The sequence below is a fragment of the Dryobates pubescens genome, chromosome Z (genome assembly GCF_014839835.1).
Source record: "Dryobates pubescens isolate bDryPub1 chromosome Z, bDryPub1.pri, whole genome shotgun sequence".
In the NCBI taxonomy this organism is placed as follows: Eukaryota; Metazoa; Chordata; class Aves; order Piciformes; family Picidae; genus Dryobates; species Dryobates pubescens.
In genome coordinates, this window is record NC_071657.1 from 107,421,566 (window position 1) to 107,440,370 (window position 18,805).

At 40.6% G+C, this 18,805-nt stretch overlaps 1 protein-coding gene across 2 annotated transcripts in view; it reads left to right on the plus strand.

Annotated features, from left to right (window-relative positions):
• RELN (reelin) overlaps positions 1-18,805 on the plus strand; it is a 277,932-nt gene that overhangs the window by 30,011 nt on the left and 229,116 nt on the right. For both annotated transcript variants that reach the window (XM_054178701.1, XM_054178702.1), the window contains exon 2: positions 11,129-11,239. In XM_054178701.1, coding sequence (XP_054034676.1) covers positions 11,129-11,239 — 111 coding nt within the window. The remainder of the gene's footprint in view (positions 1-11,128; positions 11,240-18,805) is intronic.

Consider the following 18,805-nt stretch of genomic DNA (forward strand, 5'->3'; position numbering starts at 1 on the left):
TGAGATTGCGCTTAAGTAGAATTATTTTGTTGCATGAATCATACATACAAAATTAAATCAGAAATTTAAACTCATGTGCCCAATCAGCATCCTGTATTTTGGTCCTTCTCCTGCTCATGGTGCTCAGCAACTCTTAGCGTGCTTCAGTCTTATTTTCTGTACTCATTTTATTTTTTCACTTTTGCCCTTCTAATAAGGTCTTTTGTGCACCGAACTCCCTTGCTCCCCAGGGGACTATACCCAACTCTATCAAAGCCTGCCTTGGTATCTACTTTGGGGATGGACAGGCTGCATCACAGACACTGCTGACTGCAGATCTGTTGTCTAGGAGGGACTTTGACATGAGCAGTGTGGGTGAAGAGGAGGATGTTCTGCGTACTTGGGTCCAGGCAGATAAATCCTCTGTCTGGTATTAAAATACCTGCATGTCCCATGTGCGGCTGCTCACCTGGATGCCCAATGTATTTAGTCTGCAAAGCTCCAAGTTACTTAAGGTCTCTTACTACAACAGTCTGTTGGGTAATCCTAAGGTCTTAAAAGCAAGGTAACAGCATCATATACCATACTGCTTAACACAGTGAAATTTAAGGCTCTATCACTGTTCATGTGAAGGGGAGGAAATACTGGGAAAATATTGTAGAATATGTGGGACAGGATATTGCAAGTGGATTTCAAAATAGATAATGTCATTGCTAAGTATGAGTCAATTCAAACCTTAGGAATGATGAGGAAAGGAGTGAAGAGCAAAATGGCCAGCATCACTTTGGCACTGGATGTTCAATACAATGACATGTGTAGATTTTGGTGTTATGGGCAGACCTGTTTGTCTCTGCTTGGAAAAATTGTACTAAAACTTGATAGCAGGAGAGAGGGAACATCTTCCTGTGAAACAGGAAGCTATAGTAAGTTTCCTCAGTTTGGGAAAAGGGATGATTGAGAGGGATGTGGAAGCTGCCTATAAGTGTTGAATGCTGTTGATAAAGCCGAAGTTCCACTGCTAATGAAAACATAAGCTCTCTTTTCTCTAAATTCTTAAACCCCACATTTTATAATTAAATCAGAGTTTCTTGCCATCTGAAACTGCCAATGTACAAATACAGTTATTTAAAAGAACTCATGAATGGTTCACTGATTTTATACATCACAACCCAGCTTACCTAGAAATGGGAGTGTTATGTGGAAGGGATGTAGGGCTCATTCTCTGAATGCCTTGCTTCTTGTACATCCCTGAAAGCATTGGCAGCTGCTTGGGCTGAGGGCAGCTAAGATGGAAGGCGCTTCTGGCCAGCTCAGTGTGTCAGTTCTGTTTCCTAAATGCATGTGTAGTGCTATTTGGGATTATGTACAGCGTCCCTGGTCCCTACCTGCCAGCCCACAAGGGCAGGAGCTTGACACTTGGCTTCTGTCCTTGCTGCCTTCATGTGTTCTCTTCGGAGTGCATCAGAAGGCACCTGTCTTTGAGCAGCTGAAGTGAATTTTAGTTTCCCAAATCTAGGACTTCACAGCAGTTAGGAATTCTCTGCAATCCAGAACACTTGCTCTCTAGAAGGTTTTAAAACAGTCCAGTGCTGGAAATTTTGGAAACTAGACAACATTTCTTGTCTGCATCACAGTGCAACTGCTGCCACACTGGCATTTGCACTAGAAAATAGGTATTGCGTTTTATAATGAACCACTGCAACGTGGAATTACATTAGGACCTGGATAAGTGTTATTTACACATTCTGAATGTAAGAGGCCTTCAGAAGGCTCTGTTTAAGGTTTCAATATGTTTGTAGGGTAAATTAAAGATGTTCTAAAGCAAAGAAGCTGACCTGGTTTGATTTGGTTTTGGTGTTTGGTTGTGGGGTTTTGTTTTGTTTTAATCTATACAAATTGTAATTGCAGGATACAAGCTACAAGGAATTTCATTCAGGATTTTTAGGAAAAGAAAGACCTATTGCCTTTATCTGGGTCTATACTATATTAGAGATGAGCAGTTGCAAAGGAACACTACATGTGTGTATTTTGACTTGATTCTTCCTTATCATTCAGTATAACTAGAACTCATGCATTTTGTCATGTTTGCTTATCATAGTCATAATTCATATATCTGTAAGAGGATTTGTGTTCTTTTAGCCTAAGGTAACCATGTTCAACAGCCTGGTTTTAGTTGGCTTGCTTCCTTAAGCCAAAATGAAGACAAAAGTTCTTTGCAAATGTTCAGTTATTATAATAAACTCCCACTAGGTAATTATACTTGCTCTTTTCCAAGGCAGCCTGCGTTTTACTTTTTAATGCTATTGTTAGTTATGTATTGAGCAGTTTTGTCTTTTGAGGACACCAGAATAAAGGGATTTACCAAAGTCTTCAGAAAATCCAAACACTGCAGTAATATTGAGACGTTCTAAATAATTTATTGAGACTACTGCCAACAATATGAAATTTTCATGTATGGGTATCAAACAGGCAACCTCACATAAACATGAAAGGCAAGAAAAATAAGGTTAGGCTTCAAAACAGGGGTCAATTTTCTTAGGCTTAGAGCAATAAAAAGTTAATCACAATAACCTGTGATGTTTTTAAGAAAAATCTTATGCTGGCATATTCCATGGAAGCATGACAAAATCTAATTTGGAAGCTTAAGGATATTGGTGGTGGCTGAATAAGTATGCAAAAAGGTTCCAACATAGACTAGTGACCAGGCTTGCTTCATACTCTTTGAGGTCTAGGAATGACCATCATCTCTTCCCATCTGCTCCTGAGACTTTGGATAAGAGAAATAACAACTCTGGCAAAATACATTTCACAATTATTTAAGTGTACCCATTGTGCACATAGTGTTAAAGAATATGTTATGTTATGCTGCTAGCTCTCATATTAACTCTGGGTGGGTTTTTTTTTTGCCCAGAGGTGCATTTTAACAAATCATTTGATTGGATTTGTGCTTCTCAAATGATAAATGATTGTCCTTACTAATCATTACAAGAAATAGTATTTAGAGGATAATTCTTGTTCTGACTATAGTATGCAATGTAATTCAGTGGTTGAGTTTTGACTGTTGGTGGCTTCTGCCAGACAACATTTTTAGAGCTATAGCTGATGAAAGGCTTTTTGAAGCAGATTTTGATCCATTTCCTTGATTAAACGTCATTAATATGGTTCAAGGTCTTTTGTGAGTTATCAAATGGAGTGATGGCCTTTTGCTGCTATCCTTTGGACATAAGGAGTTTAGGAAGCAGTTTAGGAAGGACGCTGACTTGCTGGAACGAGTCCAGAGAAGAGCAACTAAGTTGGTGAGGGGTTTGGAACATAAGCCCTACGAGGAGAGGCTGAGGGAGCTGCGGTTGCTTAGCCTGGAGAAGAGGAGACTCAGGGGTGACCTTATTACTCTCTACAACTACCTGAAGGGAGGTTGTAGACAGGCGGATGTTGGTCTCTTCTCCCAGGCAAGCAGTACCAGAACAAGAGGACACAGTCTCAGGCTGCGCCAGGGGAGGTTCAGGTTGGATGTTAGGAAAAAGTTCTATACAGAGAGAGTGATTGCCCATTGGAATGGGCTGCCTGGGGAGGTGGTGGAGTCGCTGTCATTGGAGGTTTTCAGGAGAAGACTTGATGGGGTGCTTGGTGCCATGGGTTAGTTGTTTAGGTGGTGTTGGATAGGTTGATGGGTTGGACGCGATGATCTTGAAGGTCTCTTCCAACCTGGTTTATTCCATGTATTCTAATGGATACAGGTTGCTACTGAGGAGATTTAGACTGTATGCCAGAATATTATTTTTTTTTCATTCTTTGAACTATTAGACATTTGAATAAACTCCCAAGGAAGGTGGTGGATTCCCCTACATTAGACAGTTTCAAGGCTCAGCTTGACAGGGTTCTGGGCCATCTCATTTAAACTACATTCTTACCCTGAAAGGTTGGACTAGATGATCCTTGAGGTCCCTTCCAATCTGGTATTCTGTGAATCTATGAGAATGCTCTTTATTATGAGGGTGGTGGAACACTGGAACAGGTTGCCAAAGGAGGTCATGGAGGCCCTCTCCCTGAAGACATTCAAAGTCAGGCTTGATGGGGCTCTGAGCAACCTAATCTAGTTGAGGATGCCCTTGCTTACTGCAAGGGGTTTGGACTGGATGACCTTCCAATTCAGTGCATTCTGTAATTCTTTGATTCTCGGTAGTGCAGCAGTACTCACAGAGTTGCTAGGCATGAATGATACATTTGACATAACACAAGGAAGAAAATAAAGATAGTCATTGTCCTTGGATGATCTCTGGGTGTTGGGCTGCTTAATTCCTACCCACCTCCCTCTGATGTGGGTGGTAGCTGGACATCTAAATAGAAGTTGGGTAATTAAGTTACTCTGTGAGAGGAACTCTTGGTGGAATGAATCTTAGTTTGGCCATCCTTGGTGTTGGTGTGTACAGCTGAGCATTAGAGTCTAGGCTTCCTTTATAGTCATTGGGGAGAACTGGGAATTTCTGGAGTGTGATTCATATGGCTTGTTTTAGTCATCAACATTTGGGTGAGATTTATAGGCTAAATGGGTGACATAAATAGATAAGATGTTCTCAGGAACTTTATATAGCAGTAGCACATATTCAGTGGGCCACTTGCAGAAGCCTCCATCTCCTCTTTCCACAAAGATGCCTGAATAATGGGAACAGAGAACAAGCCTCTCTCTGTGCCAGCTGCTATTCACTTTCCCCATACAAAATGCAATGCCTGCAGCTGAGGGACAGTGTCTGGGTCACACAGACACCAGAGTTTAAAATTTTGGGATACTTGCACAGGACATTCAGGTTGAAATCCTCTTATCTAGGTGAGAGCCTTAATTACTCATTTGTTGGTTAGGAAGCAGGTTGCTATGGTAGCAGTCATATCCCTCCTCTGTCAGGTGTCTGCACTGTGCCAAAGTATTTGGTGATGCCCAACATGACAAGTTTCCAATGGCTTTGGGTACGGTCAGAAACGCTAAGTTATGGATTTTGATGCATGAAAAGTCAGGCTCTTTGGTCAAATATTGGAATCATGCACTCGTTTTAGGTGCTGGAGTCTGTTCATAGGTCTAACCATGTGAGCAGTCCTTTGCAGTTTATGGATATAAGAATAAACACTGCTTAGGTTGCTGCTCATGTCACTGTCTTGAACTTCCAACAAGATGTTATAACTAGTGTCTCTGTAAATAATTCTCTCACAAGGGTGATAGGCTGCTCTGTGTCATGTTACCTACATCTTGCCACACATCTGCAATCTATTTTCAGTTCTCTGTTGCTCATCACCACTTTAGGAAAGGAATTGAAAAGCTATGGAGACAAAGGCATCTGATGGACCATGGGGCAAACCCACTGGAACTAGCACCATAATGTGAAGCAATACCAGACCCACTTGTAATCTGTACAGAGGAAGTCTCAAAACGTGAGCATTTTTACTGACCTCCTCCCAAGAGAGATTGGTAACTGGAGTTGTTTATGAAGTCATCACAGTTTAGATGTTCAACATGCCATCAGTGGACCTTCAAGAATTTCACTTCTGTGCTGCTGTGAATTTAGTGCTTTGGTGTGGGCTTTAGAAAAGTGAGAAAGCTTCAGTTCTAAGAGTGCTGTTCCTTGCCCATGTCTGTTTCTTCCACTCACCTTGGGAAAGGAACAGTATGAGAAAGAACCCTGTGGGGGTTCTGCTTTTGTTCTGCTGAATGAGGTGTAGACCTGTAATTCATGCTGTGGGTATCTGTCTGACATCCATATTTGAAATGGATGCACAAGTATGAATTCCTGCACTTCAGTTTCTTTTGAAAGAAAAGTACTTCTGTGTGCAGTAAAAGTTAGTTTGATGTCAAAATATTTATCACTAGTCTTTTGAAATTCCCTTTTACTCATAAGATTCTGGGTTCTTGTACCAATGCATACTCCACCATTAATTAACAAACACCTTTATCGGCACACTGTTTTGAGTGCATGCCTCTAAACATCTACCTGAGTATTTGTAGATTGCTTATCACTGTGGTACCAGGGCCTATTCTCTTTTTACTAGCAATTCAATCTGTAGCTGACGTTTCAGGGCTGGGCTGGTATTTTATGGAACTGGGCTTAGTATATTCTATACCCTGTCCAGGCACTACATGTTAGGTGCATTGACTGTACTTCAAGTATTTTGAGTCCAATGCACTGTCTTTCCAGAGAGAAATCAGTCCCTCGAGAGAACGTAAGGCAAATTTTACGCAATTACTTAGATGAAAAGATTTCTGTAATACTGCACAGTATGTGTAGTATCTGACACTGGAAACAGTGAAAGTTCATAATAATTAGCATGAGTTTCTTAAATATCTGAATATAGCTATACTGCAAAACCTCCTTTGTCTTTCCTGTTATGCTACTACCTCCCTCTGTGATATAAATTCTGTGGCATCTTTTCCAGCCTTCTTCTTCCTGACCTGCTTCCTCCTCAAGGCATGTCAGCTCCTGGCATTGCCAGGGGCACCGCTGTTCCTTTTCCCTTGGGAGGCACCAATTCCAGGGCTCTTGCAGAAATCATTTATGGGAAGTGCAAGGTGTCTCTGGAGAGACCACCACATCCACGCCATTCCCAAAGAAATAACACCCCAGAACTCCCTGGAGATGATGGCATTAGCAGGAAGAGGCCAGCCTGTGGACTCACTTAGCTGGTTACTGTAGTGACTACAGAGGAGCACAGTGGCTTGTATGTTCTGAGTGTGCAGGGAGCTGCAGTCTGCAACTTCACAATTTTTTAGTGGAAAATTCAGCTGGGGGCTCATGATTCCCAGAGATGCATTTGCATGTGACTACAACTACTGTACACAATAGGCTACTTCTGTGGTATTTTCCACCCCTGATATGATTTATTTTTTTTCCCCCTCCCCATTTCCTAGGCTTCACAAAGTATTTAAAAAGTGTTCCTATCCATGTGTTTTGTGGACAGGAAGGTCTCACATCTATCAAGCAAACACCAGTCACTTGATTTAGAAGTGGGTCCAGTAAGATGGAGTAAGAGCTGCATAGTAGGTTGGGTTGTGACTGTTGACCAGTATGTGAAGCACTTTGCTGTTGGGTTTTACAGATGGTTTTGCATCCAGTTGCTCCTCCTGGGCACTGCGTGAATCCCTCGTGCTGAATCTCTCTGGGGTTTACTGGCCACACCTACAGATTCCATCTCCTCCTTTTCATTACCTTCTCTTTGCTACTTTTCCCAGTCCTGGGCTTTTCTTCCCCATTGCTTCTTGTTCTACAAGAAGTCTCTCTTCCCTACACCTTCTCCAGCCCAGTATGCTCATTGTCCTCTTTACATCAGATCTGCTTTTTTGTCTCCTAAGTTTAAGTTACTGGGGGTGATGTTGGTCAAAATAAAGTTGGACCAACTTCAATTTTGTGACATTTTGTACATTTTTCAGCTTTCTGAGACATGAGATTCTTCTGAATTGATGGTTTCTTATCAGAAGGCTTAGGACTTTTGATAAAGAGCCTTCTTTTTCTGCCCTTCTTTCCAACAAGACATGAATTTCTGCTTTAAAACACTGAGGAACTTTCCAGATCAAAACATCATCAGAAGTGATGTCTCTGCAAAGCAGGATAGCTTGACTGAAATAAATTTCATGGGACTTCATTCAGCAAGCCCTATTAGTCAGTGAGTGCTCTAAGAGTGCTAAATGCAGACAAACTCCAGAAATATTTTGATGCTAAAAATGAAAGTATCTCTATTGAACACGTGTGAACCTTTTTAAAAATACATGTTTGTGTGTGTGTGTATATATATATATGTATAAAACTTGTCCAGACTTGGAGGACAGCTTTTGAACTTCAGAGTGAAAAAGCTGCTGAAAGTAAAGGACTCTGGAATTTTTCAGTTAGGGCAGCACTACATTTTCCTCCAACCTCAGAAATGAAGTGTTTTGACTGAAATTCCTTCTTCCTTAAATAATTAAATCAGTCTCAGGCAGACACTTACTGTGGGGGAAAAAAACCCCATCCCAAAAAGCCCAAGAGGGTAAAAATTGGCAAAGATCTCAGAAATGGAAAATAGAAGGAAATGTTGGGCAACTCTGAAAGTAGCTTTTATCAGCTTTGCCTCTAATATTTGCAGTCTGCTATTGCCTGAGTAGGCACCAGAACAGCCAGCACAGCCCTCCTGCGTTTCTCAGGAAGATTCTCTATCCCTTTTGCTGGGCACTTTCAAGGCAGCTGAGGGTTTCCTACCTGTGTCTGCACCACAGCCTCTCTATTGCCATGGGCTTTCTCACAAGCATTCTTCCTGTCCTTGGTGCAAGGGGTGACATGAGCCAAGCCAGGACTCCCAGATGCAGCAGCCTGGAGGGCTGCCAACTGTATATGTTTTTTTTGTACTTCTTGTGACTTCCTACCAACTGAATTGAAGTCCATTCACTACCACTCCCTGGGCCTGCCATCCAGCCAACTTTTTACCCATTTGAGGTTTCCACTCCTTCAAACCATGAACAGCCAGTTTTATCCAGGTTAGCAATATCCAGAGTTCCCCTGGACCATAACCACATATAGCATAAAGGCAGTGGAAAGGCAAGAAACAAAGCCTGGCAGAGGGCATCTTGGAGGAATGCTGCTCTTGGAAGGGGAAGCTGAGAACCCTCAGTAGCAAGCCCTAATCCCTATGTGGAATCATGGTCCTGTTGCTAGGTTATGTATTAGCCCAACTTTCCTGTTCTTGATCATTAACACTTGGCATGGGGTGTGTTTTCTTTCATTTTATGGGAATTTGATGTATTTCACCACTGGGTAGCAAAAAAAATCATCACTGAGAATGTCACAATTAATTTCTTCCTCTTGAAGAACTACGAAATGATTCTGAAACGTCTGACACATGAATAATAACAGCCAAGTGCTCTGGTTTGAAAAATGTGCTAGAGGCGTTGTGCAGGTTCCCAGAGGCTTAATGAGGGAGCCATACTCTGCTGGAAATTTTTCAACAATAAAAATTGACCTATTACATGCTCATGTAAAATGAGGGTTGACAATCACACAAATATGTCCAAAATCAAATACGGGCATTGTAAAATATCACTTCTTTCCCACTGAGAAACTGGTCACCTGTTCACAGTAGGCTTTTGCATTATATCCTATTCAGTGGAGAATAAGATGCTTCCCACAGGGAAACAAAATGGCAGCAAAGCACTGGCCTGATGCCCTTCTAGCACCGCTTTTCGCTGGCTGTTTTGCCAAGTCTTCAAAAATAACTCATAGGCATAGTTTTCCTGCATATGTTTTGCTTTTTTGTCAGTTGGAAAACATGAAGGGAAGCAAAGATTCTGCATTATTTGACACTTCATCGAACACAGGAAAAATTCTTTATTTGCTTGTATGATTTTCTTTCTGTAACACTACTTTATTTTTTAAAAAAAATCTGGTCTTTTTTTGCTGTTTTTCTAAGATTGTGACCTCTTAAAAATTGAGCACTTGGTCTGACCCTGTGTCTGCATTCAGGCAGGCATTTATTCACAGCACTGAGATTTGGAGTTACGGGAGCAGAAAAGTTGGGTTCTGGAATTATTCAGTATATTACTGAATAAGCAAAGAAAGGAAGATAAATATAAAGACCTGAAGAATAAATTAAACGCAGTAAATACTGCTCAGAATGAATCCAGCTACTGTCAACATTTGTATGTTCTTTAGATATATAACAGGAAGTTTAAGCCAATGGTGTACCCCAGACGAAATGCTGTGGAAACTGGGATTTAATAGCCCCCACTGTGTGACTGCTGAATGTACCTCACCAGTCAATGAGCTGGCAGTCACTTTGCAGTACCTTTTTCAGTCATTGACTCATGATGTTCCCAGCAAGAGAGCAGTATGGGGAAGAGGAATGCGATGTAAGGAGGGATCAGAGTTCATCAGCAATCTTTCTCAAGCACCAGACTCTGTGTGTTAAGGGGGCAGGGATGGAACAAAATATGAAAGACAAACCAATGTGGGAACAAAGGTCTTGATGCTTCTTCAGTGTAGTAGGCTGAGAGTTACAAGACGCACCTTTAGCAAGGAGATGGATTTTTGTGGATCTCCTTACAGGTTCTTTGCCTGTTGTACTGCAGTTTAAAAAAGGGGGGAAAAAATCATCTGTGTTAGGACATAAATTTGCAATGCAGTTTATCCACATTTAAGTACGGGTAGAGTCTGTAGAAAAGGATGATATGAGACAGAGGAAAGTGAAACAGATGTGTTGCTAAGGGACATGGTTTTGCCCTAGACAGTATAGTTAGAGAATGGTTGGACTTGATGATCTTAAAGGTCTTTTCCAACCCAAACAATTCTATGATTCTACAATACTACCTGAAAGATACAAAAGTACAAATGTGAGAATTATTGTGTACAAGAATTAAATATTGCAATATTTGTCAGTGATAACAAAGAATAATACATATTCCAGTGTTGCTTGTAGCTGTTACTTGGATGATTGCTGTTAATATCTAGGAATCTCTTTAAAATACATCAATGAGTTATTTAAATACAGATGCTTTGTGGTGGCTCATGCCCATATAACTAAGGTGTGTGATACTATAGTGTGCACTCTGTTTCTGGCCAGACAGAACAATACCAGAATCCTGGTTATTTCATTGTTTTTATGTCTTGACAGTTGCTTACGAGTCATGTATTGCCATGCTGTGTTTGACTAACTCATATATTTGATGTATAGCGTAGTTTGTGCTTCAAGCAAAGACAGCTTTGCTAGCAGCAGCAGCCATAACCACCCTTATGATGGGTGTTGTAATGCTCAGTTTGTGTCTGATTCCTGTGGCAGGTGATTACTGGTACAGGACTTATGATTCATTTAGGAGTAGAAGCTGAGTGCAACACCAATAAAAGCCAGTCATTTACCTCTAAACCAGTCATTTTTGTTGGTGGTGTTTGGTTGGGTTTTTTTTTTTTAAAGAAACCCTGATGAAGTTGTACAGGAGCATACTGAAACTTGGTGCTGAACGTTAAACGAGCGGTGCAGGCAAATGACATGGCAAAGTCAATTTAAAGTCACTGAAGTGTCATAAATATTGAGGGGATTCAGATGAATGATGGGATCTCACTCTGGGACAAGAGTCTGCTCACAGAATGTGCACAGAATGTTAAGTATTGCTTATAAATAATGATACCTATGCTTTCTTTCATTTCAGTGACTATTTCAACAAGTACCTTCTTTGATGGCTTACTGGTGACTGGGCTCTACACCTCTACTAGTGTTCAGGCTTCTCAGAGTGTTGGTGGTTCCAGTGCTTTTGGATTTGGTAAGTCCAGTGTAATTTACATTCTGCAACCCAGAATAATGAATACTTGGTCATACAGAGGACATCAATAACAACACAGCTGCTGAAACAGACTCATTTACACCAAGGGGTCAACAAGACGTGGAAGTCAGTGGGTGTCAGTGAGATAAGGCAGTGGTGGCTTTTAGACAGCTTTTATGTCTTCCTTCACCTTCTTATTCTTTTCTCAGCCCTGGTACTGGTGTGCTGAATTATAAAAATTTTTAAAGAGAAAAGCCTCAGCAGCTAAACTGGGTAAAATAGCCATTTCTAAATGGTGCTAAAGCGTTTAGCCCAAAGCATCCAACTGTTCTTGGGCTGAAAACCTGATTCCTTTGAACTTATGTTAGCCTACTTTTTCAATTCATTTAACAATAGCTTTTTCCTTAAAACCAGAGTGCTGGTCAAGGTATTTTTTATAACAAATTATTTTCCATGTACAAAATACAGAATTTTACAGAGAGGGGCAGGACAGATTCTGCATAATTATGATATAGTTCATGTTCTATGTAGCATTCAGCAATAGCAACCACACTAGCTGTGCTAAGGACAAGTGATTTTGAAAATTCTCTTCTAAATTTGTGCAAGTAATTTACAGCTATATTTTTCTGGAGTTTATTTAGCAGTGTATTTTTATATCCTTACAAATAATTGTAAGAATTGTGCTTCTCCAATTGGAGGAACCCAGTGGCCCCTAACAAGCACTCTGGAATGAAGATACAAAAATAGGTACCAGTCATGTGGGACACTTAACTGCACTGCTTTTGCAGCAGTTTAAATGTTCATTTGTCTGTTAGGGCTCAGCCTCAGTACTTTCTCCATAATCTTTCATGGTAATTATCTCTGCTATAAAGCATGTGAAATATGAGTGACCTGGGCACTTGAGTGTCATACAGCAGACATACCTCATAAATGAAAGAATGCTCTGTAAATGGCACATTGTTTAAAACTAGATTGAAGAATAACTTAAAGAAGGGCTTTGCATCTGTGGGTAGCACCACTGATCGACCCCAAATCTTCTGCTTGGCCTTGCAGCTGTCCTCTTCCCACTGAAGAGTGTTTCATGTCAGCTGCAACAGGTATTCCATGTCTTGTGCAAAATGGACTGAAATTCTCACCTCTTCTGGAAGAAGCAGTCCTGCTGCTTCTCCTTTCCCAGTGTGCACTTCAAACTGTAACAGGATCTGATGGAGCAAGTGAAATAGAGAACACTTATCAATGTGAAATTTTTGGCATGGACAAGATATTGGCAAGCTATTATCTTGCCATAAAATAGCTGTTTGTATTACATCATAGGAGATATCATGGCCCTGTACGGCAATCTCACTAAGCAAAGTATACAGGTCGTGGTTAGTTACAGGTCATGTTTAGTTACATATAGATATTTAAGAATGGAAATTGGGCACAATTTTAAGAACTCGAACAGATTTGTGCATTTACAAAGTGGGTCTGTTTGTTCCTAAATCTCTACCTTATGGAGAACAAGCCCTTTACAGTGGGTGCCTTACTGAGAAGTTGAAGTAACATGTGTGAGGAAAAAGGAGGTAGCCTTTTTTAATTTGCCAACTGTAATTTTCTGGCTCTTGCTGTCTTTTGATCATTCAGACACTGGTAGGATAATCAACAAGAATCTGGTGACACATGTTCTGTGGACCCAAAGAGGATGCAGGTCTACAAAAACCAAAGAGATGTGAAAGCAGTAGAGCCTGCTGGAGCAGTCTCATTTCACTCCTCAGTATGTACTGTCAAACATCATGGACAGGGGAGGTCTGCTGCTCTCTCTAGAGCATGCTTTCATTCAGGCCACAGAAAACCTGCTATCTCTGACCTTTCTTTTGAACTTTCTGCAGGTAAACTCTAGGGTTGGTTATGCTACAATTGTTAGTTATGTGATGTTTTACATAAAAATCTCATTTTGCTCTTTTTCTTTGGTGGCTCCTAAGTGTGAATATATATTGAGGAAAAATATGAATGTTTCAAAAGAGCTGATGCCCTTATGCAGTGTCTTTGGAGTTGCAGTCAAAAGCAAAGAGTGAAGGAAAAATGGTAATAGCTTTTAAATTTAATTTCATATGAATGCTCAGTCTGTGATGTGTGTTTCCTTTTTTGAGAAGCGCATAAACTATTCTTTACTCTGCAGTGAGAGCTGAGAAGGCTGGCCTCTTCCAAAACTCATTTAGCGTGTGAATGATAGGCTTTTCAAAGCAATGTGGTATTTTACAAACTAACAATGGGTTGGACGCGATGATCTTGAAGGTCTCTTCCAACCTGGTTTATTCTATGTATTCTATGTATTCTAATACTGTAAAATCTATCATCTGCAGTAGAAGAAGCAGTCTTCATAATATCTAATGCACTGTTTAATAAAATAGTAGCAAAGAATTGCATTGTTTCATTTTCTGAGGAAAACATAAAGTGCTTTCTCCAGAAACCCTGGATCCATTTCCAATCAGCAAAGAGCTGCTCCTGTTTTGCAGCAAGTTGTGATGTTCAGGTTAGATTTAGTTTGATGGAAATTATTTTTGTTTGAACGCAGAGGACAATGTCAGGTTCAGAGACCTCAATGCAAAGACTGACATGATTTATCACAGATCAGATGGGAGGGGCTGAAGACAGCAATATTCTGGAATTGGGCTGGCAGTGGTTGCTTGGGGAGCAGAGAAAATTGGTTTTTCCCTTGCAATATTATCATAGAAATGCTCTTGTCTGTGTTACACAGGAGGTCACGCTAGATTATCATAATCTTCCATTCTGCACCAACAATATGAAATCTTCCCCAACATACAGATTTGTCTTCTGTGCCATAAGTTACCATATTGTGGCTACAGTTATCTTTTAATTACCCAATTTATGAAGTCACTTGATGGAGACACTATCATTGTTGGTTATCACAGTCAACTGTGTCGAGAAGCTTTGAAGAAAAAAGATTAAAATATGTCAGTGCTAACAGAGTTAATTCTAAGGGTTATGTTCTTTTTCTATCTCAGTATGTATTATGTAGCCAAAGAAATAGATTCTGGTTTCCTCTGTGGGATTATTCCGTCATGAAACTTGCTGAGGTGTTTATTTGGAAAGCCTTGTAACAGCTTTTTTTTAAGGAAAACTGGGTGAGCTTTTGGAGAAAAAAATTAATAGTGGTCATAAATATTCATCTTTTGTCCTAAGCTGAACCATTTATGGGTTCAGATAAAGGCAAAGCTAAAGCTGTAAAGCTGAAATTAGAGCTGGAATAAAACGTAAACGTATACTTGAAATGTTACTAACAAAGCTGTGAGGATCCTTAAGCAAAGTAATGATCCTTATTACTAGCTTTTGAGAGCATTTCTTCCTTTGCTAGATCTCTTGATACAACAAATAGCTAAATTACATCTCTCCAGTAACACTTGATCTCCTGATCAATGCAGTGTGTACCTGGGAATCATTTCCACATCCTTCAGTGTTGCCTGCTGAAGCTTGAAGAGAAAGCCTCTCTTTCACCCCTTCTTTCCCTAGCCACACTTATCCTCCTCACAGTCATTCATACACTGTCTCTGAAGATGAAGTCTGGACTCCTGTAGGATCTCTTCATCCCTCTGTGTCCTTCCTTTCTTCTGCTTTTGACTCTGAGGGTTCTTGCTGGCATCTGGCCTCTTTTTGACAAATTGGGATGTCTCTGGGCTGTGCTCTGGGGTTTACCAGCCTATCAAGACTAACTTCCCATACAGCCAGGATGTCGATGCAGTCACTTAGGGGCTTTCACTGCTTGAAGAATAGAGTGGGAGGCAAGAATACTAACAGATGTTTCGGAAAACTACAAATGTGGGGATGGGGATGATTGCTTCTAATAGAGATTAAGGTTAAATTGTGCTGGTGGGTGATAGGGGGACCAGTCTGTAACTTGGGATAAGTATGAAAATACAGCTCAACTCCTCCAGAGCCATGTGCACAGGGAGTATCATTTCTGTGGTTAAAGGAGAAGATTACAGTTTAATCCCTTGGTAGTGATAAGGAGGGCTGCATGCTGAGGACCTGAATCTGTCTGATTATGCAGGATGGTCCCAGCTGACAGGCTGGTGGAGCAGGCAGACGTGCTGGGCTGTGTGAATCAAAGCCTGCCTTTGACCTGCCACTCACCACAGTTCAGTGCATTCAACTCCTTCCTACAGCTTTCTGGCTCCCCAGTAGATTTTCACATCATGCACACATGACAAATTATTGAAAATGTAAGTTTAGTGTAATTAGTTTCTTACAAACTCCAATGGGAAATGTAAGCATTTATAGTTAAGCACTCCAAATCCAAATTTTATGCGATTTTTACACTGACATTTACCTTTTAATGTGGAATAAACAAGAAGCTTCACAATAACATTTTTATATGCACTAACCTGTCAACCTAAACTAAAAGGTCTTTTTGAAAGTCTAGAGGCTCCATTATGGTAGAAACTATGCATTTGAAGCTCTCATTGCACTGGAAAGTATTGCCACAGGCCTAATCGGCTAACAGAACATTTTTGGTTTATTTTCTGTGTAGCCTTATTCAAATTGAAATTTATTGTCTTTTAAAAGTTATGTCTCCTTTCTACTGTGAATCCATGAACTCTATAGGTAGTGTTTAACTCTGTGGGCTACTTTATAAGGAGCTATGAGAGTGTTCTTACCTAGAAGCATTTTAGTGCCTGAACAGGGGAACTGCACCTGCTAGAAAGCGAAAAACAGAGTATAAGAAATCCTCTTGCAGTGTTTTCTCTTATTCAGTTTATGGTTTCAATACAGTTAAAGTGATCATACCTACTGTAAGTAATATAGCAAGTCTCTGTGCTGTGGTGTTTTGTTTTGGTTTTTTTTATGCATCGTTACAAATATGCTCTAAAGTATGGCAAATAATGAATTTCTGAGGGAATCCTGGAACAAGCAAACACCAGAAATTATTTACTTGGCATTGCATTTCATCTTATGCCTACTTTTATTTTACTGCCTTTTGACAGGATTAAGGCAGCCTTCACGTAATCCTTTGCTTGGTATTTTGGTTACATACACATTTGCTTAGCAGACCAACCAAAGCACTCCTTTCAGTTCATAGATGAAGGATCATTTTGATCCAGTTCTGTATGAGTTAGGAATTGGGGGAAAGGACAAAAGTAGCTTCCTGGTCCTGTACCTCCCTTTGGCTTAGAGCAGTGTTAGGCCAGAGTGACTGTAGGTGGATGTCATTGGTGATGCTGCTGATTTCATCTGCAGAAGAAGGGTAAAGAGGGTCCTCAAGGGCACTGGCTGTGTCATATTCAAGGAAATGCTACAGGAAAAGCTGTTGATCCACTGGTCTTCATTGTCTGTTGGAGACGTCTGATGTTCCTGATTCCCCTGGATGGGATGTGTGGTTCTAATCCTTCAGAGGCCTGGTTTTGGCATCACTTTATGCTCAAACACTGATGGTTCTGGGGCACTGTTTTGATTTCAGTTTTTGACAGATAAAGGAAAATATCCCTCCTAGCATTGCATGACGGAAAAAGGCCAAGTGTTGGAGTTTGGGTTTTTTTGTAGGTGTGCTTATAAAATTGATCCTTCCTGCCCAGCCTTTACTTCTCCACGTTTGTTCATAGCTTTTAAAAAGGTAGAGGAATAATGGGTAAATGCCAGATCTCACAAAAAAGTTCTCAGCTATATCTATGCTACTGCTCTTGAACTGCAGTTTTGTAACTTACTGAAATTACTGTAGATCCCTGGTTTACTTTTTGACAAGCCAAATGGGCTCCAGGACCCTCCTTTCACACCAGAGATACTTGCCAGAAACCAAACAGATGGTAAACTAGGAAGAAATGACCCTTGGCATTCTCATTAGAACAGTTGGGGAAATTTTAATAGGCCCCTATTTGCCTCGCACTGTATCTAATACTCTTTGAACTACCATTTTTTTTCCCCCCTGTTTGTTACAAGTCAGCTACTGCCATGTATATTTTAGTAGGGATTATCAAATACAATTTGCCCAGAAGATGTACCAGCCCTTCACTGCTAATTGGCAAAGTTTAAATCATCACGGAGTTCTGCAATAATTGGACAGAAGCACTGTTTTTCCTGCCAATGCATAATTACCAATTAACAGGAAGATAAAATATCTGCATAGCAGTCATATCTTGGAGAATTTGTTAACAGTCAATTAAATAGTGACTTGGTGCCAAACTGACATTGGTCAAGAAAGTTTACATTGGAGTTTAGTTTTAAGATACTCCCCATTGCAAATGATATGTAACAAAACCATAATGATGATATAACTTCCGAAGTCTGGGTGTCATGGTGCCTAATTACTACTTAAATGTCTCTATGGCCAAAAGTTGACCATTTTTACAAGTGGTAGACTATCATATGTGCCTTCTGGAAAGGGTTTCAGTTCTATTAACAAAACATAGTTTAATTATCATGGCATAGGCAGTAATTACCCATGCTTACCTGACAAGGAACTGTGTCCCCAGGTATTTTACCTGCTGAGGAATAAAATTCCTTATCTGTAACTGGGTAAGGTAAACAGCATTGTCCCAAGGTTGGAGGAGCAAACTAGCCAGTGAGGGAACCTGCACAGAAAGTACTTAAACTGGCCTAGTTTGTATCTGGTTTGGTTCAGTCCCATCTTTCACCTATTTCTGCAAGTACTCTTGTACTTGTCAGGTTTGCTGTAACTTTCTGCTATGGCAGGCAGAAGTTCATGGACATCAAAATCCATTTTTACCTAAATTCCTGAAAAGCTCTGAATTACTCTACAGCTTTACATACATGAAGTGACTGATGGTGTCTACTCCATAATTTATTTCACATGTCTTTGGAGTGTTATGAAGTTGACCATTAAATTCAACCTTTTGACTTTTCAATATACTTGTAGCCCCTGGTAGTATCTGTATGGACAAGGTCAAAAAGGGTAACACATGTAATACTGTAGGCAACACAATGTTTTGCAGATGAGATTGTCATATAGTCAATTTGATTGGAAAAGACCTTTGAGATTGAGTCCAACCATTCTCTAACTCCACCAAGTCTGGGGCTAAACCGTATCCCTTAGCACTACATCTATGCATCTTTTAAACGCCTGCAGTTATGGAGATACAACCACCTCCCTGGGGAGCCTAGTCCAGTGTTTGATAACCTGTTCCGTGAAGAAGTTTCTTCTAACATCCAATCTGAACCTCCCCTGGTGCAACTTTAGGCTATTTCCTCATGTCCGTGTTACTGGGGAGAAGAGGCTGACTCCCACCTTATTGCAACCTCCTTTCATGTAGCTGTAGAGAGCAATGAGGCCTCCCCTCAGACTCCTGAAAAGGAGACTAAACAATCCCAGCTAGCTCTGCTACTCTGCTCATAAGACCTTTTCTTCTGATCCTTCACTAGCTTTGTTGCCCTTTAGACACTGCCAGAGCATTGATGTCTTTCTGGTAGTGAGGACCCCAAAACTGAACACAGTACTTGAAATGTGGCCTCACTAGCGGTGAGTGCAGGGAGACAATCGCCTGTGCATGTCTATGTGGTGCAGCAGGTTGCTTAAACATCTTCTCTTGGATTACGGGGGCTTTATTCTGCTCACCA